Here is a 25,770-nt window from a genome sequence, read left to right on the forward strand (position 1 = left end):
ATTATAGAACACAAGCTATTTGCATTTTGTTGAAAATTGTCTCGTGGAGCTTTTCGGTTTATACATTTCACACAAGCTATTATTTTTTTAATATATATTTAATATGATTTATATTCCATTGCTCTGCAAACATTAGATTCTGTTTAAAAAAATAAATCACTAAATACAAATGAGCATGTTTGTAATTCATGTTTAATTGGGACAAAATCAAATGTATTCTATTATGAATAAGATAAGACTACCACTGCAAGATTGAATGGTACATTTACATCCTGAGGATTAAGTCAATTTAATCATAAAATAAGGATATTCATACAAAAAATAACATCCAAGATAAAAAGAAATTACGTTTTTATTGAAATATTACAAACAAGACAAATACGCATCATAGCATCTCTTATTTACATCAAAATAAACAGCTTGCATTCATTCAGCTATACTAGTTCTTATGCAACAAAGTGATAACCACGCAGGGTCACTAATACTTCGTGAGAAAGGCAAAAAACACAGTGATTTGTAAAATGAATAAATCACAGCTTAGGTAGAGTAAATATAGTGTAAATATTAAACTAAAATGATAGTGGCTTAAGAAACGCAGCTCTGAAAATGCAGTATGTGCAACATCCTGTGTCACCACAGGGAGGCTACAATGTTCTTTCTCAAGATCTATTTGTGTTTGACACAGACGCCCAACCTGACAAAGTCTGCTCTGCACAGGTTATTTAATCTAACAATTTAAGAGAAACAGGAAAAGCCTGCTAAACCACATTCATTAGTAGTTGAACGTACAATGGTGTCTTACGTAATGCACAAAACCCTAACACATAAAAACTTACAAATGGCTTCCTTTGGAATTTATTGCCACAAAAGAGGAACTATTGCCGTAACAAACCACATAGAAAGACAAGCTCATATTTGTGGTAAATTTAGTTAACGGTGTGTTATGCACTGAAAAAAACACCTTAAACCCAAAGTTATGATCAGTGGACGAATTACAATTATTTAAACACAGATGAGTCTACAGGAAAAAAACTAACTGTAATCATTTTGTCAACAATATATGTTAACAACTGGTATTTAAGAAGGGGGAAAAGGACCGGTTTCTCTTCATGTTAATTGTGAGAAGCACAATGTAGAAAACACTGTCTGCATTAAGGCGTTTAGCAATCATACATAATGGCATTTTAGATGCTCTCAACCAAACAAACTTTTAGTTGCCGATACATTACGAGTAATCCCGGCTAACCTCTTAACTAGTTAATGTGTTATTTTTCAGGTAGATAAATATAAAGGAACCCCTCTTTACAGTGAGCCAGGATGGAAATATGAATTGATTTGGAATGTGAACATAGTCTGAGAGCGCTTGTTTTTTATGGTGGTTTCAGTTCTCCGTTTCTGAAGAGTCGCTGGCATCTGTTAAACGTGTTTGCTTCTTGCGGACGTTCCAGTGAAGACACTGAGCCAGACTGTCAAACCAGTCGTACACCAGATCATGACAACAGATGGAAGGAACCGGGAAGCAAGATGTCGTGATCTTAATGCTATAAGGGGGGGGAAACAAAACTCATGATTAACAGATACGATTATCGTGAGAGTTCAAGTGATGATTTAACCTGAACTATCTGTTATCGGTAATTATGCATAACCAAAGAATTCTTAAAGTCCCTGTAAAGGCAATTCCGAGATTTGTTTCTGAACACGTTATAAATGTATTGCTGAAACACGTTACAAAGACTGTGAACTGTGTTGTACTGAATTGTGGGGTTAGACCGTTAAACAGTTTTTCACCATTGCTGTGTTCAGGATTTTTTGGGCGGGGCTAAAACAGTGGCTCGATGACGCACTGGAGCCACTGTGCATTTGGCTCCTCCCCCATCACTATCATAATGGTGCGTTCACACCAGATGCGAATGAAGCGAGTAAATCGCGTTAGACGCTTGAACATTTTGAGTTCACCCGCTTCATTCGCGCATGAAATTAGCAACATTCACTACACAACAGACGCAAATTTGAGTCATGGGAGGGGCTTCTGCCAGCTGGCTCGTCTCGTTGCGAAATGGCTGACATGATTGTTTTAAAATACGGCGAATAAGCTCAATTTGCTGGCTTTAACTAGCTTGTAGTCCCAATAGGGTGAATTCGGGGTAATTGGGACACTTTTTCCAAGTCATCTCAATGGCAAAAAGTGTCCCAATCACCGTGAAATCACCCTATGTATAGCTCAAACTGAGTAAAGAGAGTTTTTTACAACTTACCAGATTGTCCAACCTCCTCACTCACTTTCTTCCAAGCAAGAGCCTTTTTATTCCTGTTTCTATAAAGTACGTACAGCTGCGGGTATCCATGCTCGTCCTCGTTGTTGTCACTACTAGAGCAAGCTCCTGACGCGGCGCGAATATCCGCCAAAGTTCAGATTTTTCAACTCGCGTTCGAATCGTGTCATTCGCACCGCCTCATTTGCGCTAATCACGCCGCAGAATGTCAATTTGCATCTTTGCATTGACTTAACATGTAAATCACTCGCACGAAATGCTTCATTCGCGTCTGGTGTGAACGCACCATAACTGTCGATGACGCACTGGAGCCACCGAGCCTGGCCCCTCCCCTAACACTATCATAACTAGAGCACATGATTCGCATCAGTTTGATCTCGAGTTACTGTCAGTAATGTTAGTTCCTACAGCAGCAGCTTACAACTTACAAAACAGCTTACAAAACCAAAACGATGATATCAAGAAGAGGTGGATTCATTTTGTGAACCGCTGCCTTGATGGAGAGCTGAGGATCACCACCAACACCCGCCTCTGCAGTGACTTTACACCGGATAGTTTTACAAACGTTCATCGGAGACAACTGGGATACACTGATAGTCCGTGCAGAATGGGGCCGAACCGACTATCTCCCGCCCCGGCCTGCCGACAGCTGGGGCCTATACCATGAAGCCGGTTTAGCTGGCTAGCCAGATATGTTTAAGCTTAGTGTGTGCCAATCCTGGGTTTAAGGTACCATTAAAGTGGTTTAGCTTTTAGCAGTGTTCATCTCCATAGTAACTTACGCTCCACGGCTAACCTGCTCCAGGGCAGGTTATGTTCTGGATAAGAGATCTCAAACTGAAATTAGACCAATCAGCTGTGAGCAAAGTGACACACCTCTGATGCAATAAAGTCATTTCCCCTGTTTCTACTCCAAATTAAAGGTCACTACATAGCAAATGGCTTTTAAAGACTTAAGCCTCTGGCTTTTAACAATGGTTATTTATAATAAATAAATTATTTTTAAATAACTTATGTAATTATTATACCCTTAAATCAATTACACATGTATAATTTTAGTAAATCAATCATTAATATGCATTTTGTTAATATTAAAATAAATAGCCTATATAAAGGTAATAAAAATAAGCTTTAAATTCAATAACTAAATCTATAAAAAATTACAAGTGAGCATAAATGTTAAATTCTCTCTATATATCAACTAAACTAACTTCATAACTTTTACTTGCATTGACGTATAAGATTTTTCTTAAAGCTACACAGTGTAACTTTTTTTGTCTATTCTTAGATAAAAACACTTAGTTCTTTCAAAAATATATGTGCTCATTAATGTATATTTACTTCTTTCAAGTAATAAAGTATTCTCGTAAGTTTATAATATGCCATTGAAAATACATAAGGTAATGGGATCTAACGGTGGTCGCCATGTTGCCCCTCCATCTTGAAAGTACATTAGCCAAAGAGGGACATACCCGTAAATTCAAGCTTCGCCTTTCGCGTTTTAACCGGTTTTAATACTCGATGGCACTGTACAAAATTCCTTGCCTCGTGCATGTGCGCGTAAACTTCTTCAGACTTGTACTTGTTCAGACTTGTTCAGTCTGGTGCATGTGCAGAGAGTTTTCATCTCAGCAGCGTCCAGTAACAGAGTTATACGGAGTTTTCCTGGCTTGTTTATTCCTCAAGTCTGTTTTTCCTTGTGTGGTATTTCTGTGCGTTAATAACTCCGCAAGTAATAATAGTTATTGTCATTGTAGATGTGTTTCAGAGTGTGTCATCGCGTAATTCAGTTGATTTCACCTCAGAAGTATTTTTGTGTCAACATACAATAGCGTAATGCTCACCTATTTGAATAATCATTCAGTTATTTTGTTATCAACAATGTTTATTCGTTTATAGAAAATATTTCCTTGTAATGTATGTTGATGGAAATATGTATCAGGTCTAATCGGTATATTAACAAGTGTACAGTTATACAGAGCGCACTGCAGTGCTAACGTTAAAGCGGCGCACACACTTTTGTAACCGGACACCGCTTGTTAGCAGCAGCAGCGGCAGCTCCGTTCCTTTTAATGCAGCTGCATTTAGCGCCTATATATGGTACAATAAGCTCTGGTTTACGGTTACATTATACAAATGTAACTTATAAGTATAGTTATACAGTTATTAACTGTGTATGTATATTTACCATCCTTATTTGTTCTCTCACAGAAACCACATTTATGTACATATCCACGCAAACCTGTTTATGCCTTGCAATTGGATGACTGAATAAACATTACTGTCATCAAAGTTCACTCTGGATTAGCTGCAGTTCTTTCTAGCCGAATAATTAGGCCAGTTGAGTTCCAACCATCCCACTGCACACAGAATATCCCACAGGCACCGTGTCGAATGTGGACGAGGTCGAACTGGAAGCCATGTTAATCTTGGACTAAATCGGCCACCGTAGGAGTTGAAACGAAATCGGAATTGAGAGGAACAGAAACTAAAATTCACTGGATGGTCATATACCTTTTCACCACTAGATGGGGGAAAATATCACACAGTGTAGCTTTAAAGTTGTCCTCGACAGCTCTTTTCTTCTGTGTAAATTTGTTTAAATTCTTAATATTTTTCAATCATGTAATATTCTGCAGAAGAGAGAAATGAATCTCGCTGCTTCTCTCGTGAGAAGTGAATCTCAGTTTTACTGATCCACACCATGTGATTGGCTGTTCACTGCTGATGTCACAGCTAAACTCCTAAACTCAGGATCAAAGCCTGAGTTGACAGAGAAAGTTGATGATCAGCATCATGGGACCAACAAAGCCTGAATAGATTGGTTTGGTTTTGTCAACTCGAAACTAATCCTGTAACCCTGAGTTTGTTAAACTACCATCATGGTACAGGCCCCTGGTGCCGTCGTGAGTAGACTGTTGTCTACTCTTGTGTGCTTATGGCAGTGTTCCCACGAGTGGGTGTGGTTGCGGCGCTGAGAGCTGACACGCCCCCAGTGTTTGAGAGCAGAGAATGCTGCTTATTTTTTCAAGATTTTGAGAAGCGATTTCCTTTACTTGGCAGATTTATGATTCAAATTTGGCTGGGTGGTTAATAACACATTTGTCTGTGGTGTGACACTCAGAACACATGTTTAATTTTGACTTTACAGGGACTTTAATGTAAAAAAGCTGCATTTGAACTGTACAAAGGCAGAGTGCTGATCTCTACTGACACTGCTGATGCTCATTTCCATAACTGTTACACAGCTGTTGTTGTATCACTGGATTATGTGGGAGGTAAAAGTTGTTTGCTTATGGGATTGTGTAAACGAGTGTCACCTGTCCCCATGCTGAATTTCCTGCCTCTTTCTGCCATCAAATGAGACCCAGGCTGTGTTGCGAGCATCCGGCGATAGCGTTATCTGCAGAGTAAATACAGTTAGTCGTAAAATTACACTGTTTTTCTGAAGCTCTCATGTGAGATGAATAAACAAAAATGACAAGTTTGCTTGGTAAATGTAGTTGTCATTCAAATGTTAAAATCACATTCTCACCATGAGCTCCACGCCAGCGGGCACCACGATGGGTCTGAAAGAGAGGGAGTGAGGGCAGATGGGGGTCACCATAATGGCAGGGACATTGGGATGGATCATGGAGGCTCCCGCTGCGGCAGCGTATGCAGTGCTGCCCGTGGGGGTGGAAACTATTACACCTGCATAGAAACAAGCCACATATTTGCATCCATTTCCATGGCAGAATATTTGTCTGGGCCAACAACCAGATGTTTATTAAACACAGCGGCTTATTTGTACATAATGTAAATGGAACCAACTCCAGTAAAAAGATTCTGGGGGAGGACTCCCCCACATTTTTTTTGCTTCCGACGCCCATGCACATGACCCTTAAAAATCATTGTAATACATGCTGATTTGCTGCTCAAGAAACATTTCTTATAATCAATGTTGAAAACAATTGTGCTGCCTAATATTTTTGTGGAAACCGTAATACATTTTTTCATGATTCTTTGATGGACAGAACGTTAAGCATTATTTGTACATTACAAGATGTCTTTACTGTCACTTTTGATCAATTCAACACAACTTTGTTGTGTAAAAATATTATTTTTTTAAGGCCAGTCAATCCTAGCTCACCGTCTCCCTGTACAGATGTGATGAGACGTCCATCCAGGTAAAGGTCAACATTGGACAGGTAGGATGAGGGCCCTCTGTCCACCACCACCTCATTAAGCACCTTCATACACACACACACACACACACAATATCCATATCACGGTTGGTGAATGGACACAAAAGCATTTAACACGCAGGGGTATTTCAGCAAAAATCACATGCCACTCTGGTCAAAAACATCCATCTCAGACGTAAAAGCGCAGGTTGTCAATGACATCATGTTATTGCTATGGCAACTGGACATAAAAACCTATCACAGCTGTTATTTTCAAACAACTCCTATTATGTCTGTCACCATGGAAAAATTTCTAAACCGTCTTGAAGGACAGAAAAAAAGATATATTTATATAAATAATATGCCACTCATTTTACCTTCAAGTGTAGAATTAGACTGGCCTAAACAGTTGTTTAAGCTTCTTTGGCCTAAAAGCTCCTTTATTTTCTAACTATACAACAAAAATAACTTCAAATAAATTAAGTTTCCCTAAGATTATATTGGAATTAAATTATATTAGATTAAAATACATTCATGTATTTTTCATGTGCAATGGATTTCAAGATCTGCTTTGAAGACATTGTACTGGTCTTCTTTATGTCTCCTCAACCTTTATAACAATTTATAGTTAACTATAATGTATATAAGTGCTGCATTCTAAAAACATTTGTATATTATTTTAAGACTAGCCAATAAATTGTATTCTCATTGTAAACAATATGTACAGGTACAGGCATATACATGTATACGTTTATAAATATGCATGAATATGTACTCCATCGTCCAAAAGTTTGGGGTCTGGAAGATTTTTACCAATTGCTTTTGAAAGTCTTTAATGCTCAACAAGGCTGCATATAACTGATCAAAATACAGTAAAAATAGTAATATTGTGATTAAAATGTAATATTACAATTTAAAATTACATTTTCAAATATATTAAATTGGAAACAGTTATGTATTCCTTTGATGGCGAAGCTGAATTTTCAGCATCATTAGGCCCCGATCAGACAGACAGAACGCGCTTACTCCAGTCTTCTGTCACATACATATATATATATATTAGTGCTGTCAAACGATTAAAATATTTAATCGCGATTAATCGCATTAATGTCATAGTTAACTCACAATTAATCACACATTTTTATTTATTCTAAATGTCCCTTGATTTCTTTTTGTCCCATTATTTTTTCTTATTTTAATGCATGGGCGTCGGAACCATTGTATGTAGGTGGGACAAGACCCACCCACTTTTTACGATCAATGATATTGGACCCACTCACTTTTATCGTCTCTAACATTCAGCACATGTCTGTTTACCTAACCCTAATCGATAAACACTTATTATTAAACACATATTAGACGCTTTATTTCCACTTTTCTAATATTTTCTTAATTTGTATTGAAAATAAATGCCTTTCCGATTTGATATGTGATGGGAAAACGGAGAAGATTGATTTCGGCGAAAGCCGGACTCGAACCGCGGGTCGATTTGTGTCAAAACTAGATGCCGTGCGTCTTACCCCTACACTACTGTCGCTCTCAATGAAATAGCGATTGATTTCTGTAATTTTGTCTTTCCGACCTATACGTTTACCAAGTAAAGCGGTATATTTGTACTTAATGTAATTGGCATCTACTCCAGTAAAAAAATTCTGAGGACCCACCCACATTTTTTTTGCTTCCGACGCCCATGTTTTAATGCTCTTATCAACATAGAAAAGTGGATCGGCTTGCTTTGTTCAAATGTTTGTTTTATTGAAAACAACATTGGCATACTTTAGTGTTCGATTTCACACCAACATTCTCACTTGGAGCAAATAATCGCTCACACAATGTAACACTGCCCATCAATAAAAGGGTGAAACAAATACTTTGTTGCACAAACAGCCCCTTCAACAGCCCTTTCTAAGGGATCAAAACAGGGTGATACAAAATAAAATTACAAAGTGCACATGCAAGGTAAACTAGGACTCCGCCTATAGTGCAGTTAAACCAGGGGTCGCCAACTAGCGGACTCCGGTCCGAATCCGGACCGCGAAGCCTTTTGACGTAATGAAACAGTTAACGTTGCAATGCTCAGTTACTACGTTCAGACCCAGACGCGCGGTCAAGCATGCAGTGAAGAAGAGACTGATGGTGCCTTCACACCGGACGCGAATGACGCGACATGCACGCCGCTTAATCCGCGCCGCAGAATGTCTATTTGCGTCTTTGCATTGACTTAAATCACTCGCGCAAAACGCTTCATTCGCGTCTGGTGTGAACGCACCATCAGAGCAGAAAGCAGCGCTCAAGACAAGCACTTTTAGTTGAAGACCCCTGAGTTAAACCATGGCTTAATACGTTTCTCATTTCGGCGTCTCACGCTTGCCATCCACGTCTACTCTTTTAATGGCCCAAACGAGTGCGGGCAACCGCAGCGTGCCTGATGTTTTGTTTCTGGTCTAGCTACATCCGGAGTGGTGTTGTAGTTTTTCTAACGTTACTAGTTGTTGCAACAGCATGTGAAAAAACTACAAAGTTTGTTAGAACAAAAAGAACGTTAATCTCGCGATAAAAAAATTGACGCCGTTAAAATAGGTTTGCGTTAACGTCGTTAATAACGCGTTTAACTGACAGCACTAATATATATATATATTATTATATTTAGTGGTGGGCCGTTATCGGCGTTAACGTGAGACTCTTATCGGGCGATACAAAAAATATCGCCGTTAATCTATTCTCAAAGTTGGTTTGGGAGCTGGGTCTATACTACGCAAGCTATGATGACTTTCACCTTGATATTTTAGCGCGGATGTATACCTAGCCGAATTGCACTGTAGGGGGCGAGAGAACGAGTCTTCGATCCTGTGTGTATGCCTACTAGTGTTGTCAAAAAATATGATATGTATCGATACTGAAATATCTGAAACGATACGATACTCATGTTCTACAGTATCGATATCAGCTGCACTCTCCTTTCCGACCGACAACGAGTTGACACGCACCCACCTCCTCTCATTCAATCCGGTTAACCCTCTGAACATGGCGAACGGGTGTTCTGTTGAATTTTTCCTCATGACAGCGTGTTAGTATTGGTGTGACCAGTCTGAATTTCGCGCGGGGTTGCACATAACGTTAATTCTACTAATTCCCGCAGATTTCACGCTCGCATCTGAAGCGCACACACACATACCGTAATAAAGCCGCCTCTGACATACAAGTGCAAAAATTAGCTCCTTTTTCCAGTTTATTAATGTCCGAATACACTCAAAAATTTCTTTTTGGTGAGTTTTAACGTAAACACAGTCGTAACCAACTCACAGGAACAGTGTTTGGGATCCATGCGTGCGTCAGGTCTTAAAGGGACAGAAGTTATTTATTATTCAAACTACAAAAAGACAAACGATCACTTACGAGCACATATTCAGAATGCCTTCGGCAGAATTTAAATGAGCCATTTTAATCTAGATTAATTCCAAGATTACAGTGAGATTAATCTAGATTAAAAAAAGTTATCTATGCCCACCACTAATTATATTATATTATGTGGTACAAAACACTAGGTAAAATGGCGTGACATAAAGGCCCTTAGCTTGTTTTATGGCTTCTCCCTTAGTGTCATGTGACTGGTAGACGCCATATCATCAGATTTGTTCCCAACAACCTTATTGGTGTATTGTAAATAAAGTTTGTATTCAAATAACCTTTTGTCATTTGTACTCTGATAAAGGCCTGTGTGTCAAAATGTGTTGGCAAATAAAAGACAGACTTTGTCTCAAGCCCAATATTTTGATTGAGTGCTGCGTTACCTGTAACTGCAGTGTGATTTTGCCTGCCTCATTATTTATGTGATTATGAGGCACTACTCCGTTCTCCTGAGCGCTGAAGAGCTGCTCGTTCCTCTGGAACATGCCTTTCACCACCTTAACCTTCAGACGACTGCGCAGGATGATGGCAGCATTACCTAAAAGAGAAGACACAAACACTTCAGAAAACAAACTTCACGCGTTACAAACTACAGTTTGTCTAGTTTCAAAGATTTAAAATATAAGAAACTTTCAATCACTCTACCTTCAAAAACTTTATCCACTTCAGTTTTAAAGGACTCAAACTTAAATGGTGTGAGAAATCCTAAGGAACCCAGATGGAACGCCATGACCGGGGGAACACTGCCCTTAAACAAATGAGACAATACACCTGGGATGATTAAACCACATTCTTAAATTTCCAACTAACTTTTGCATATCCAAATTCTCTCAGCTTCTATGGAGCACACAGAGACCTTCCACTGGAAGGCAGCGGAGCTGAGAATGACCTAGCAGGAGACTCTTGTGCACAAACAAATGAGTTGAGATGAAAGAATACCTGGAAAAGAGATGATGCGTAGAGAAGAGTCCCATCTCCACCCAAACAAATAATCAGATCAATGCAATCCGAGATGTCATCAAACCCTGTACGAACAAACACAATGATGAATCACTCATTTTCCTAATTCACCTAATCCATTATTGGTTAATGGTGTGTCAGGGTTTTGTAAATCCGGTTACTGGTGAACCTGCCGACAATTCACTCCTATCCAATCCACAACAATGAGGTTTCAGTACCTTCCCTGAATGTGCACAGCTGATTGCGGATAGCTGAAAATGACTCATCACTCATGAGAGAGCCATCGTCCACAACTTTCTTCTCCACATAAACCATCAGATGTTTCTCCTGATGGTAGAAATAATTTAGATAAAATTTGTATAACCAAATTTAAACATAATTCTTATGTAATACAATGAAAAGCAATTCCAAGAGGGTCCTCGTCCTCTGCTAAAAAAAAAAACACCTGTAGCTTTATAGCCTGTAAATCAACAACTAACCTGGCTTGGTTTGTGTAACCTACCTCCACGAGGAACCTGCAAAGCTCTTTGAACGGCTCCAGGAGGGTCTCGTCTCTGATCTTTCTGATGACCAGGACGTTGAGCGGTGGTTTGCTCCAGGTGAGCCGCTGGCTGGCTGGATCCTGAATGTGCCTGCGGGGAAAGTCGACAGAGTAGGCAAACATTCTGAGAGTCTGCACTGCACTTCAGGCAGAGAAACACTGCATGTACTTTGTACGCTCGTTGCACAACTTACAGTCATGGACAAACATTGTAAGCACTGTAAATGTGGACTTCTGCTTTTGGTTTCTGACAGTTCTGGGATCAGATCATTTTCGGTATTGACAAATGAAAATAAATCAAATAATAGGTGTCATTTATTTGTCAAATATTTAAATAAAACAGCTAAGTTTTATTTAAAGGCTAACAGCTAAGTTTCCATAACTCCAATATGTCACGAATAGATCCTTTTTAGATTCACTCTAATCATCTTTCTTGATTTGAAATGTCCTGGAACACATTCAGCTAACATTCATAAAACCTAAGCAACATGTTCAAAACAACATCAAACCACAAAACCCCACATCACCCTCTGCAGTCCTGGAGGACGTTCCAGCATGAACGCTCCTGTGACGAAAACAGCAGTATCTAACCCCATCCAAACCGCCCTCTGAATCAGAACTCAGCACACATGGCCCTATCAATTGTTTGTCCAAGACTTTGCTTGATTTAATGTTTAAACAGTAACAGGGATGTGACCTCACCCCTTACCTGAAGTAGGCCTGACTGCGCTTACTTACATGACTGAGGTCGGGTTGGGAAGAATGCAAGCTTTGGGTCCAAAGTGAGTAGCAGGATATGGTCCATGTAGAAAGTGCCCTCGTCTGCAACAAACAGACACTTAATTTAAGTCACTTCACATTTTTATCTTTAGAGTTTAACTGATCTAAATCAAATGACGTGTTATAAACCTGCATCTATCCCATCTTTTCGGGCAACTCTCGGCAGTGTCCTCTGCTGATGCGGAGGCTTCTGATTCATGCTGCTCAGGCAACCGATGTACGCTTCCCCCCGGCAGGTGTTCTGGACAGTCCGGCCTCCTAAGAGACCTCTTCACCTCTTTCCGTCTCCTAGGAAGTTTCCCCTGCCGCTCTTGCTGTCTCTGTGACCGCTTAGATAAACCACCCTCCTCCACCACCTTTCTGGAGGGCAGCCCGTCTTCCATGCTTTCAATTCTTATGGGAAAAAACAATTCAACATTATTACAAGAAACAAATTAAAAATGAGGTGAGAAGACTTAATTCGGCCCACATCACAGGGACAATGTTCCCAAGTTGATCTCACCCCTGCGTTATATAGGATCTTGTTAAACAAAATAGACTTTTGACATGCATTACAAAACAATGGCTTATATGAACAGAAGAATCAAACATATTCAGCTGGTGTCATTTACATATACATATGTCTTGCACTGACACGCAACAATACATTTAACTAGTGTGTCAATTATTATTTAACACCATTTTATTATTATACATGCAACTTTGTTTAATTTAGAGATTACATGAAATATTTGTATATTTGAAAATAATTCGCCATATTACAATACAATTCAGCACAAACTGGGTGTAAAGGAGTGAAAACATAAAAATCTGTAAACTGCCAATGCATTTATTTACTATGAATAGCCAGCAAACACATCTGAGTTGCACAATAAGCAAAGGCAGCTTTATTCGTAGTAAACATGCAAACTATCAAGCTAACAAGGAGTTTGCGGTCACAAGGTGACAAGGAGCAATAATCTTGAACAAGTTAAGCCACACGAGACATTGCACTGAAAACACACATCAGTAGGATCATATCCATCGACCGACACTTACGTTAAGTTAGCCACACAGAGCTAGCTAAACACACTTCCCCAGCGCTTACCACAACAGGAAACGCCGCGAAACTTCCCTTTGGACTTTGCAGTCTTTCACAACCTAAGAGGTAAATGTAATACACTAGACCGCGTTATCTTGACAGGACATTATTTATACTGAACCATGTTTAACGGCTTAGCTTGATATTATGGGATGTCCACAATGACATCACGAGGCTGATCGTGACACTCGCGGCGCGGCTGCGCAGAATCTGTGAGAAGCAAATGAAAACTTCTTGCCATCTAGAAGATTCTATCTATATTGTATTTTATGGCTTGATTTCTTTATTGATTTTTCCCTTTTGTGTTGTTTTAATTCATTTATTCACTTTAAAAAAATTATTGTCCTTTATTAATTTTTTTTGTGTCTTTTATGGACAACCTGAACTGAACAAATCAAGAATCAATCACGGATAGCGTAATATTTTAGGTTGGCCTATACATGGTCGTGATTCACATACGCCTGTGAACTATGTGTACACGTGTGGCATGGTTTCTTGAGCAAATAAACATTACAAACATTAAATACACGAGTTTATTCAAATCTTATGCCACGTGATGAATTACATTTACACAGGTGTGCACCTGGGGTTGATTAGGCCAACACAAATAGACAACACTTTTTTTCAGGATAAATAACACATGGAATAAACTGGGGGATATTTCAGAAAGCAGTGGCCTGTTGCACAAAGCTGGTTTCAGTTGCTACCCATGTAAGTTCGAGATTAGTTTGAGCAAACTCTGTTTTTTCAGGCTCAAGAAGCTGGATTGGTTTTTAGCAGTGTTCATCACCATGGAAACTTACACTACATGGCTAACCTGCTCTGGACAGTGTTGCCAACTCTCGCGAGACAAATAAGCAACCGCAGCTTCAAAAACAAGCCCAAAACAAGCCCAATATTATTATATAATTTATTATCATCAATATTATTTATAATAAATAATTTTTTTATCAATAAATGAGCCTGCAACATATTAAACTGAAACCTCTCAGAGTTTGAAAAGCAAAAACAGATGTGATTTTCCCTAGATAGTACTGAAAATTACTAATGTCACACTATTTAGGATGGATAGTGTGCACATTGGGACACAAGCACTACAGCGCTGCAATATAGCCACATATTTAAAATAAAATAAATTCGAACCATACCTACTGTTATTATTAGTAGACTTGTTTTTTTATAATAGCCTGTAATTTTAAATACATTACAAAAATATTTTTTTTATTAAATTAGGTGCCTCTCCTCCCTCTTTCCTCTCCATCTCTGCTTGTGCTATTGTTTGTAAAAATGTCTATTTAAGTCTACTAACTTTCATTACGTGCATTTATAACGTCACATGCCTGCACGTTGAACGCGATTTTTCTTCAATGAAGGGGAGAAGGAGGCGGGATATAAAAGGACCGATTACTACAGCACTTGTATCGTTGCACTGAATGCCTGTTGTGAGAAGACAGTGTCAGTCAATGTATTGGACAAAAAAGCGACCATAAATGTAAAGAAACGAAGTTGCTTATTATATTTTCCTAACAAGCAACCACATTTTTTAAAATAAGCCCAAAAAACCGCAACCCGCGACTCGTGATTTTTTAACGCGACTTGCCAAAAAAAGAAGCCCAAAGTCGCGTGTTATACGCGGACTTGGCAACTATGGCTCTGGAACAGGTTTTATTCTGGTTTAGAGATCACAAACCCAAACTGGACCAATCAGCTGCAAGTAAAGATGCAATAAAGCCACACAACCTGTAGCCTATCTCTCGTTCCAAATTAAAGCAGTTTATAGTGAAAAAACTTTAGAGACAAAATTGCTCATCTTTTGGTGCTAATTATTTATTATAATTATATTAGGCTATATGATTATAATTACTTTTAATTCATACAATATATTAATATAATTATTATATTAATTGACAAGTAGCCAAATATTATTATATAAATATAATATATGCATTCATAATTATTTTAAACAACAAAAGTATTCATTTGTATTCATTTGAGCTCTTTGTGAACCTATGATGCATATTTCTTAGATTCACATCATGCATTGATATAGTCAGATATTCTTTCAGCTGCAGCAGCAGTGTTTATTCCTGCTTTGTAGACACATTTAATTTCATGATAATTTTCAAAACGATCTCTCAGTCTTCAGAAGAGAAGTGAATCGCGCCGTCTCTCTTGCAAGAAGTGAATCAAACAGACCCTGTGATTGGCTTTTTGCAGCACGTGTCAAACTATCAGGTGCATGCGCTTCAGAGTTAATCGCAAACTGGATTAAACTCGAGTTGACAGAGAACCTTTATATCAAGCTTTGAGAGACCGTTGAGCTTGATCTAAACCAGGTTTGTCAACTCTAAACCTACTCTGAAACTCAAGAGTTTGTTCAGCTAGCTTCATGCAACAGGCCTCAGGTTATGTGACATACCTGGGTATGTTTAAGGGTAAGCGGATAACCTCAACTTTCGGTTCCAAAAACGTAGGTAACTTTCAGGGTAAGTTGCCATAGCAACTCCCTCTCTGAACATAACCTGCTTTAAAGGTATTCAGAATGAGATGCATGTTATAGGCATATAATTAATATAATTATATTAATATAACCAAATTAGTTATAGTTATATAATATTACATTTTATATTAGCTGCTAATTCTAATGCACTATTATAATAAGGTTATGTTTAAATAATTCAATTCAAATATATTTATTATTTATTTTATTGTCATTTCACAGATGGATCTGCATTAAATTAATTAGCATCAAACAATATAATCCTTATTTTCAGAATCTCAGCGAATAAAGATTACTTATTAAACGAAAAGATTGAAAAAATGATTGCACAACTACCAAATAGGTGGCGATGTGCACTGAGTAGGTTATGTAAATCGCCATTAAACTTTCTGTTTCCATGGTGACTCATTAGCCTGACAAGCCAGACCCACATCAAGATGTTGTGTCTGGGAACTCACCATTGGCAGGGCTTAATCCGAGGGGTATAACGATTGTCTTTCAAATTCCCTCTGCTCGCAATAGGATAGCGCTACAACCAACCAGAGCAACAAAGAAGGTGAAGCGGAGCTAGTTGATGGATTAAACTTTTGCCATATCCGGTCGGCAAACCCTGAACACATCTTCCTTTTATGACTTCAGTGCCGTTCTTTGTTCTTTTCTCAAAGAAAAGCTTAACTCCAAGTCTTCCAGAGTCGCGGCCAAAGCCGATTTGAAAGACCTCCGTTCGCCAGCTTCTTTGTTTACAAGCAGCACATGGAACTAGGGATGTTAACCGATGACCGTTTGACCGATGGTTGACCGCATCAACGTTAACCGATCAAAGTTGTCGGTTAAAAAAAAAAAAGTGATCTCTAAATTAGGCTATTATAGACAGTGGACTAAAGGCTACTACAGTTAGCCATCTCATTCCAAAATCTTTTTGTGTGAAGTGAACAAATCCCTCACACTCAATTTTTCATAACTCGCCTGTTTGTACTTAATAAACCAATAAAAACATTTGGCGCGAGGTCACAGCGGTTGGGTTTGCGCGCTCACAAGGTTTGCAAAAAGTAAACAGGCTAAAACACTCGAGGTTAGAGCCAGGGCAGGCGACAGTATGAAGCGTGCAAAGAAAAGTAGTGTGTGGGACCATTTCCCCAAAAAGAAGGACACAGATGTAAGTTGCAACGTGTGTGATACAGTGCTTAATTAGAAGGCACACGGTGAGTTAGACCTGCCTTGGCCGGTGCGTCTTTTACGCATTCTGAAGGTGCCTGTTTTATCCATTGGTTTTATCGTGTTGCAGTCTATTAGACAACATTCCGCATAAGATGGCTTACATTTGGAAATATATTACATCTACATTTCAGTGGTAACACATAAGGTGTTGATCATCATCTTTCTTTATTATTGTTAGCACTACCTCGAACTAAAGCGGCGTCTCTTCGGAGCTCTCATTTTCTTAAATGAGCCGCGGCAATGTTTCAAATGAGCTTCTAACGCTAGACAAATGCCTTTATTTTCAACGCGATCACCTTGTACCCAAACCATTTCGAAACTGAGGAGCCATTTGTCCTCCGACTACAAACAAACTCCTCGGCGCCACGTTTGCGGGACTCATGTTTCGCGCTGTATGGGATTTTAAAAAAGTGACGTGAGTGGAAGGCAGGCGGCGCCGCCGGGACAGTGTGTGTGTGAGAGCGGGAGGCAGAGCGGCAGAGAGATGCGAAAGACTTGCGAAATTGCAGCCGCGGCTCGCGGCTGTTATTTCAAATAGCGCAGCTTATTTTAAACTAATCGGTTAACCGGTTTCAACCGGCTAATGAGGCTCGGTGGTCGGTCAAGAAAATGTTTAGTTTTCGCCATCCCTACATGGAACCGCGTCAACTCTATCGTCATTATGTTAAGCCTGCCCACCGACTCTATACACGATGTGATTGGCCTGACCAGAGTTTGATTCTTTCCAGCTCGCAAGCCAACGGAGAGTTGCTGGACTACCCTGGCTGCAAATTAGATTTCTAGGCTAGTGACTCATGGTTGCTCTGTTGAGAGTGTCTTGTGTGTTAACCGGGAACATACTCTGAGTTGACTGAACTTACTCCCAGACTTGTTTTTGGAACCAGCATACCTCGAGTAAGCAAGGTTTGGGTTAATCAACCCAATTAATTTGGGTTAATTCTCTGGATATAAACATTCTTGGAAACATTTGGGATAATGTAAGTACACAAGTCAACAAAATATAGTTTTTTTTTAAATTGGGACAGGATTTGAAAAGTCTAAGTGGTCGTAAAAAAAATAGTCACACTCAGGGTCTTCGGGTCAAAAATAACCCCTAAAGGAAATTAATGGGAAATTGGCTAAAATATGAAAAGGTTTTTTTTGTGCGTACAATCTACAAATCAGCCACGATGCAGAAAAAAGCACACAACAGTGAAGGGATGAATCTCTAAAACATCAAGAGTGCAAAACACACTTATACACACAAAAATACACGCACACACAAATGAACGTGTGTCATTGCAAAAAGCTAATTTTGTGAAAAGTGTGAAATAAAAGCAATTATTCATCAATGTAAGAAATAAAGCGCACAGCAATGAAAGCATGTGACTGTCAGCCATCAAGGTCTCAAAATAGACACACTCACACAAACACACACACACACATAGGGAAATATGAGACTGGTGAAACTGTAACATATATATAAATGTTCTATTATATTCAATGGGAAAAAATGTACCATAATTATTGCATAAATATTATTTATTATCATAAAATTCTCTCAAAACCCCCAAAAAAGAAAGACAAAATATTATTGAACAAAAATACATTTAATTGATTTTACTGAAAATAAATAAATAATTGATTTCAGGGGTCGGGTCACTTTTGACCCAAAGATCCTGAGTGTGACTGGAAAACGAAGAAGCTCAGAGGGTTAAATGTGCTTGCACTAAAAATTGTAAACGTTTTTCTGGATCCATAAATATGTCCTTAAAAGATTGTCTTGATAAAAAAAAGCGCTGTCTCATAACACTAAAGATTGGGCAGTCCAAAAGTACATGTTTTATAGAGAAGTCTAAGTCTAGTATGACCTATTCGACACCTTGTATATAAAAAATTGGTCGTGTCTTGATTTAAAAGGGCAGACACATATTTTCCCAACCACAGGATTTATTTCAAATAATTTGTTATTTTCACTTTCTACCCATTCTGTCTGCCATTTCTCTAACATATATTGGTTGATTAAGGGATTTATGTCTGAGGTTGGGATTTACCAAAGATGTTGATCCTAAAACATGTTATTGGTGAAATCACATTCACCGTCATGTGTTCGAATGTTTCAGCAGCTTGTTTCCAAGAAAGGCCTTTTTTAAAACCTGTTTGAGATCTGAAAGTTGAAAGGTTTGTTATCTGTTCACGTTAAACCCACCTCCCACAGGTTCTCTTGAAGTAGTGTTAATTTCGTCAGACGAGACAATGACGAGACATGGACTGACGAAGAACTGCAATTCATCAACCGGCCAGGCTCCAGAAGGAAGCAGAATCTCATTGAGCCCCATGTTAAAATGCCCAACTTTACAGCCTGGTACAAATTGTGGTTTTGGACTATACAGCTAATTTTGCCCTTCATGACTACTGTGAGGGGGGTGAATTTTTTTATAACTAATTCGTTTACATTATATAAAGAACTTAAAGTTCTGCATAATTAAGGGCGTGGCCACTTTGAGTGACAGGTTGCTAGCCATTTATCTGCTGTCTGTCTGTAAATTTTGATTTAGATCATCTTTGTTTAGATCATCATAGTTGTAATATATATAATAATTACTAATTGTATAATAAATTGTCAAAGCTATAAGACTAAAAATTTGGGGCAACAGTAAAACAATAAAATCTAAATAACGGAAAATTGTAGCAAAATTACATGACAGACATAATAAAAGCTTCATAAATGGGTAACACTTTAGAATAAAGGTCCGTTATTAATAAGAAATTATGCAGGATGTAATACGGGACTAATGAATAGTACTACATTAACACTTCAGCTACTACTATTAACTAATATAGAAACAAGCTTACCTAATCGGTAAGTAATATCAAGTTTAGGAGATAGTTCCTTATTAGGTCATCAGTAATTACTGACTGAGATTAGCCTCATTAATAACTGACAAATTATAATGACCATTATCGTGTCTGAGACGTAATCAGTCATAATTTTTACTCTGAATAAAGTCATAAAATGCATCACTAACCTAGTCACTAACTATGCAGGAACTACTAATGATCTGGACCATTATTTTAGAAAGAGTGGTTTTCCACTTTAAAATAATGGTCCAGATCACTAGTAGTCCTATGAAGAGAGACTAGGTAACACTTGAGAAATTAGTGATGCGTTTTATGAATCTAGTCAAAGAAGGACAATATTCAAGAACCACTAGTGATCTGGACCATTATTTTAAAGTGAAAAACATATTTTTCACTTTAAAATAATGCTCCAAGTCCCTAGTAGTTCCTGCAGTGAGGTAACACTGATGCATTTTATGACCACATTGAGAGTAAAAAAAAAAAACTATTTCTCACATATCAGACACGTGTGTTGTGATGTTGTGATGAGTAATTATTTATAATTTGTCATTGTTACCTATTAGTTCTTAGTGATGCCAATCCCATTCAGTAATTATTGATTTCCTAATAAGGAACTATCTTTGTCTAGCCTGGTTAAAACCAGACCATTCTCAGTAGTAACTGAGTTATGGTCTGGCAAAGCTTCATAGACAAATCATTTCCAAAGGGGCGTCACCAACGGGCGTCGCTCAAATGCCTCTCGGCGCAATTGGATAGACCTAAAACCAATCAGAGCGATGAGGGAGATGACGTATGCAGAGCGACGGAGAAACATCTCAGGCCGTTTCTCAATATGCGTACTTGTCTGTACTTGTGTTCTCAAATAGGAAATGTCCCCGGTTTCCATTTCAGAAATCTGGTCACCTTACCTAAACCACATATTAATGTTTAATTATTTTTAAAATGTAAACGAAAAGAGGCAGGGTGTTTTATACTTCGTTTTATTATAAATATATAAGATAATGAATGTAGGCCTAACTACACGTTGCCTGAACCCCATGTGTGTGGCTAATATGTTTAAGTTTTTTTTTTTTTTTAATGAAATGAGGCAGTGGTGTTTTATGACATTTTTTGTACGCGAACTTCTAACTTGCGTCTGTGACTTACCAAGTTTGACTCCGGAGAATGAACTCCCGATGACGGTAATAGTTAATATTAAACATATTATAGCCACACAAATGTAGTGAAGGCAATGCATATTATCTTCAATGCATGTATATAACAAAACGAAATATTTAAAAAACCCGGCCTCTTTTCGTTTACATTAAAAAGTAAAAACATGTAATATCATGTGTGCATAATATAGCCTATGATTATCACTGTAATACAATGAGATATGACATAAAACAAAATCCAGTCTCTTTTTGTTAAATGTTAGTTTAATGCGTGATCAATATCCATTTTAAAAGTATAAGTAAAAGGTATAAGAAGCTATACAATACATAAAGCAATTCAGTCAAAGAAAGTCAGCGCTAGGAGACTACAACGGTAAAGTTTAATAGCTTACAAATATAAAGTTATGAAACTTCACTTTGCCCTCAGACAAAACGATCTGTCAGGGAACAAATTATAGATTAATGAGAGCAAAGATCAGCCGTTAGATCTACACAAGACGAATCATATCTTCACATCAGAGCCAGCGGCAGACGGCAGAAGGACTGGCCGAGGAAAGGCGCCTCTCGGTGGGGTTGAGCAATTGAGCGCCGCTGGTCCACTGGAGCTCACAACTCCAAAAACGGCAGATCAAATTTTCAAAAAGGCGCTCTCTTAATAAATAAACCACAGATTTTGGCTTTAAAAACAACTACATTCTCGCCTGAAAAGGACTTAAAACTATATTTTGTGAAACATTAACACTACCAGAGGGCTCTCGCTAAGACAAGCAAGCTGGTATATCAGAGTTTTTCCGAATCCAGTCGGTAAGACAGCGATAACATCTTTATTAGATATGAAGGCTTCTTGTGTTGTTCTTTGCTCTGGTTTTAACGGAATGGAAAAGTTTAAATCGCTTAAAACAGCCGTGATAGCTGATAGTGATGTTCCACTGCTGCATCCATCTTTGTAGTCAGTGTAACTTACAGAATCTGCTTCACTGTCGCTGCGCTGTCGTCATCGTGTAAAGCCCGCCTCAACGTTTCTGATTGGTGCCTCGATTTCTGGGGCTTAGAAAAGGGTTTGAATGGGCTCTTGGCAGACTACTTGCAGAGCAAATCTAAATTTGCCGGTAGTTGTCTGGGTTTTCCCAGGCTAATCTTTGTCCTAAATTTTGTATTACTTATGAAGTACTACTCATTAGTCCTGCATTACTTCCTGCTGTTACTTATTAATGACAGATCTAAAGTGTTACCCGTGTGTGTGTGTGTGTGTGTGTGTGTGTGTGTGTGTGTGTGTGTGTGTGTGTGTGTGTGTGTGTGTGTGTGTGTGTGTGTGTGTGTGTGTGTGTGTGTGTGTGTGTGTGTGTGTGTGTGTGTGTGTGTGTGTGTGTGTGTGTGTGTGTGTGTGTGTGTGTGTGTGTGTGTGTGTGTGTGTGTGTGTGTGTGTGTGTGTGTGTGTGTGTGTGTGTGTGTGTGTGTGTGTGTGTGTGTGTGTGTGTGTGTGTGTGTGTGTGTGTGTGTGTGTGTGTGTGTGTGTGTGTGTGTGTGTGTGTGTGTGTGTGTGTGTGTGTGTGTGTGTGTGTGTGTGTGTGTGTGTGTGTGTGTGTGTGTGTGTGTGTGTGTGTGTGTGTGTGTGTGTGTGTGTGTGTGTGTGTGTGTGTGTGTGTGTGTGTGTGTGTGTGTGTGTGTGTGTGTGTGTGTGTGTGTGTGTGTGTGTGTGTGTGTGTGTGTGTGTGTGTGTGTGTGTGTGTGTGTGTGTGTGTGTGTGTGTGTGTGTGTGTGTGTGTGTGTGTGTGTGTGTGTGTGTGTGTGTGTGTGTGTGTGTGTGTGTGTGTGTGTGTGTGTGTGTGTGTGTGTGTGTGTGTGTGTGTGTGTGTGTGTGTGTGTGTGTGTGTGTGTGTGTGTGTGTGTGTGTGTGTGTGTGTGTGTGTGTGTGTGTGTGTGTGTGTGTGTGTGTGTGTGTGTGTGTGTGTGTGTGTGTGTGTGTGTGTGTGTGTGTGTGTGTGTGTGTGTGTGTGTGTGTGTGTGTGTGTGTGTGTGTGTGTGTGTGTGTGTGTGTGTGTGTGTGTGTGTGTGTGTGTGTGTGTGTGTGTGTGTGTGTGTGTGTGTGTGTGTGTGTGTGTGTGTGTGTGTGTGTGTGTGTGTGTGTGTGTGTGTGTGTGTGTGTGTGTGTGTGTGTGTGTGTGTGTGTGTGTGTGTGTGTGTGTGTGTGTGTGTGTGTGTGTGTGTGTGTGGCAAAATAAACATACATGCTAATAATAAACTTACAGTGAAAGTGGGCTATTCATTTAATGTGTAGGGCTGGCCTTCACCTCAGTAGGGTGTGTCTACTGACAAGTGGTGTAAAGTGAGGAACTGCTTGCCAGTTACATGACTATGTGGCTGTTCTGATATCTGCCTTGGACTATGCCTTACCATGGACACTTCAGTCATTTCTCTTCTGCTGGTTCTGTGGCTCAAGAGTTTGCTGAACTGGCTGGTGGTCGTGGTACAGCGACACTACATGATCCGGACTTTCTCAGGATTCTTCTGCATTTCTTTGGCACTGATTGACAGTCTCTTGAGTTTTGTCCTCTCTGCCATTTTCTATCTGGAAGACGTCAACATCTCAGGCTGGCGCTTCACCAGGTATAACATATGCCTACTGACTCAGATTGCTTGTTTTATGTACACCATGCTCCACTGGCCAGTGTTCCTCCTTATAGGACTAGATAACTTCTGGACCCTATCATCAAGCTCAACAAAGACATCCTGGACACAAAAGCTGACTTACATTTCAGGAGTGTGTCTCCTTTGGATTCTAGCAGCTTTGTATGTTTTCTGGGCTCCTGACGTTGCTCTACTGTTAGGATATGACGAGAAGCAGCAATGCACGCTGTTCAGCAGCCCTCAGAGTTCTCAGGTTCTCGGTGCGTTGCTACTGACGGTTACCTGTGTGATTATTTACTCATACGCTCCGTTTGAGAAATGGAGGGTGCCGGTTTCTCTGCATTCCACTCAACAATGCTGTTTGGTTTGTTTAAAGCGTGTTATGCATACGTTCCTCAGCACATGGGCCTCGTTTCTCGTTCTGATGATCATCTCACCGCTGCTAAGGATAGAGATGAACGCGCACCTTCAGTTCAACGTCGTCTGGTTGAGTTTCCTCAACAGTTTTTCTGTCGCTTTGGCACTGTGTGGCCGCTCTTTTGCACCGAATTCCAAGAAAAGCGCCACTATTACAGATGGTTTTTGTTCCTGGTACGTTTGCTTTACATATGGAGCTGACGAGTGGAATTATGGACAACAAACTGACCGCATTGAAGTTAAAACACTAAATGCCTGACCGTTTATTCTGGAGTATGCTTATTTGCTTTTGTTTGCATTACAAAAAGAAAAATTAAACGTGCGTTTGTAAATTACAAAAGACTTTTGCTAAACTGATTCCTTAGTAGAATAAATGTGAAATGTGGACCAGCCCTTTATAATGCTGTATGCACGTGCTATCGGAATGATCGTTTCCTTGTTGAAAAAGAAAATGGACATAAACGACCCCTCAAGTGAAAATTTGAATGTGATGAGTTCGTAAGCACAACTTTAGACGTGGGAAGTCGGACATTTTCTGTAGCACGTGAAGGCAGCAAACCAATGAGGTAAAATTACTTCAAATTTAAAGCAGCCACACACAACAACCAGTGGTGCAGTCTAGTTTTTTGTAGTGAGTAGGCTATACTGTGAATTTTTTTTAGTTTTTTTTTTTCAGCCTCATACGCACCCATCCAACATTCCAATTTATTATAAGCGATAAAAGACAGTCAGCTGATAAAACCTGTGCTCCAGGTACCATATTCATATAGTATAATCATTCTTAAAGATAGTTCACCCAAAAATTAAAATTGTGTTGTAATTTCCTCACCCTCAAGTTGTTCCAAAACTGAGTTTCTTTCTTCTGTTTAAAGCTACACTATGTAACTTTTCCGTCCACTAGAGGTCGCCTGTTCAAAACAAAGGCGTAGTTTGATGACGGCACGTTTGAGCGCAGAATCTCGGGACATGTGGTCTTCACCTCACAGCCGGTGGAAAACAGTCAGGATAGGACTCAGGCAGAAATCATGTTCATGGATGCGATTATTAACATTACTGTAGTCTGAAGTAGAGCAGGAGCGAGTGTTGTGGAGCTGAGCAAGGCCGCAGGAGCGATTGAAGAGCGGGACTGTTATTATGGCATAGTCGCTGGCGGGACTTTTATTATGACACGGTTGCCGGCGCTACTTCCTCTTTTCCAGTCATGAGTCTGAGGTAACCCAACTCTGTTTATCGTATTAGATATATCTGAGTGTGTTGAAAAGGAAGTTATGACGTTCGCTCGGCGGCTGCTATGACACTTGTTCACACTGCAGTGAGAGTAAAGTGTTTCACTGAATAAAACCGGAGACCGAGTGTGACGCAGATATGACGCAATCGACAGGCGACTCCCTCACACGCATAGCTCACACGTCCCGGCTCCTTGGTTAAAATAGCAATTTTCTCACGATTTACAAATAGTTTAAAACATTTGGGATATTCTAAGTACTCAACTGAACAAAATATATAACACTGGCCTAGTGGTTTCTGGATATTTTACTGCAAAAATCCTACATAGTTCACCTTTAACACAAAAGATGATATTTTGAAAAATGTTGGTAATCAGACAGTTGACTTCCACAGTAGGAAAAAATATACACTCACCTAAAGGATTATTAGGAACACCATGCTAATACTGTGTTTGACCCCCTTTCGCCTTCAGAACTGCCTTAATTCTACGTGGCATTGATTCAACAAGTTGCTGAAAGCATTCTTTAGAAATGTTGGCCCATATTGATAGGATAGCATCTACAGTTGATGGAGATT

The 25,770-nt window shown here is 39.3% G+C and overlaps 2 protein-coding genes across 4 annotated transcripts; one reads left to right on the forward strand and one right to left on the reverse strand.

Annotated features, from left to right (window-relative positions):
- Nucleotides 1–3: 3 nt before the first annotated feature.
- nadkb (NAD kinase b) lies at nt 4–24,035 on the reverse strand. 3 transcript variants are annotated; one of them, XM_079818706.1, is made up of 12 exons: nt 23,675–24,035; nt 12,258–12,521; nt 12,087–12,170; nt 11,310–11,439; nt 11,026–11,134; nt 10,787–10,872; nt 10,493–10,595; nt 10,231–10,385; nt 6,406–6,505; nt 5,809–5,966; nt 5,594–5,676; nt 4–1,541 (listed from the first exon to the last, which is right to left on the reverse strand). In XM_079818706.1, the coding sequence occupies exons 2-12, from the start codon at nt 12,509–12,511 to the stop codon at nt 1,382–1,384; spliced, it is 1,422 nt and encodes a 473-aa protein (XP_079674832.1). In that variant the 5' UTR covers nt 12,512–12,521; nt 23,675–24,035; the 3' UTR covers nt 4–1,381. The 3 variants fall into 3 exon arrangements, with proteins under 3 accessions (XP_079674832.1, XP_079674830.1, XP_079674831.1); XM_079818704.1 differs by lacking the exon at nt 23,675–24,035 and adding an exon at nt 13,167–13,414; XM_079818705.1 differs by lacking the exon at nt 23,675–24,035 and adding an exon at nt 13,216–13,406.
- On the forward strand, nt 23,318–24,758 carry gpr160 (G protein-coupled receptor 160; the record flags this gene model as incomplete). The annotated part of the gene is made up of 1 exon (XM_079818722.1): nt 23,318–24,758. The coding sequence occupies one exon, from the start codon at nt 23,318–23,320 to the stop codon at nt 24,224–24,226; it is 909 nt and encodes a 302-aa protein (XP_079674848.1). The 3' UTR covers nt 24,227–24,758.
- Between the last annotated feature and the right edge of the window lie 1,012 nt (nt 24,759–25,770).

Source organism: Gobio gobio, assembly GCF_949357685.1.
Source record: "Gobio gobio genome assembly, chromosome: 6".
In the NCBI taxonomy this organism is placed as follows: Eukaryota; Metazoa; Chordata; class Actinopteri; order Cypriniformes; family Gobionidae; genus Gobio; species Gobio gobio.

What these genes read in the sequence shown, in the direction of transcription:
- nadkb (XM_079818706.1), bottom strand. Translation starts at nt 12,511, where the DNA reads ATGGAAGACGGGCTGCCCTCCAGAAAGGTGGTGGAGGAGGGTGGTTTA. An exon ending in GCTGTGCACATTCAGGGAAG is followed by an intron (nt 10,873 to 11,025) that starts GTACTGAAACCT and finishes TTGTTCGTACAG; the next exon opens with GGTTTGATGACATCTCGGAT. An exon ending in CACATCTGTACAGGGAGACG is followed by an intron (nt 5,967 to 6,405) that starts GTGAGCTAGGAT and finishes GTTTCTATGCAG; the next exon opens with GTGTAATAGTTTCCACCCCC.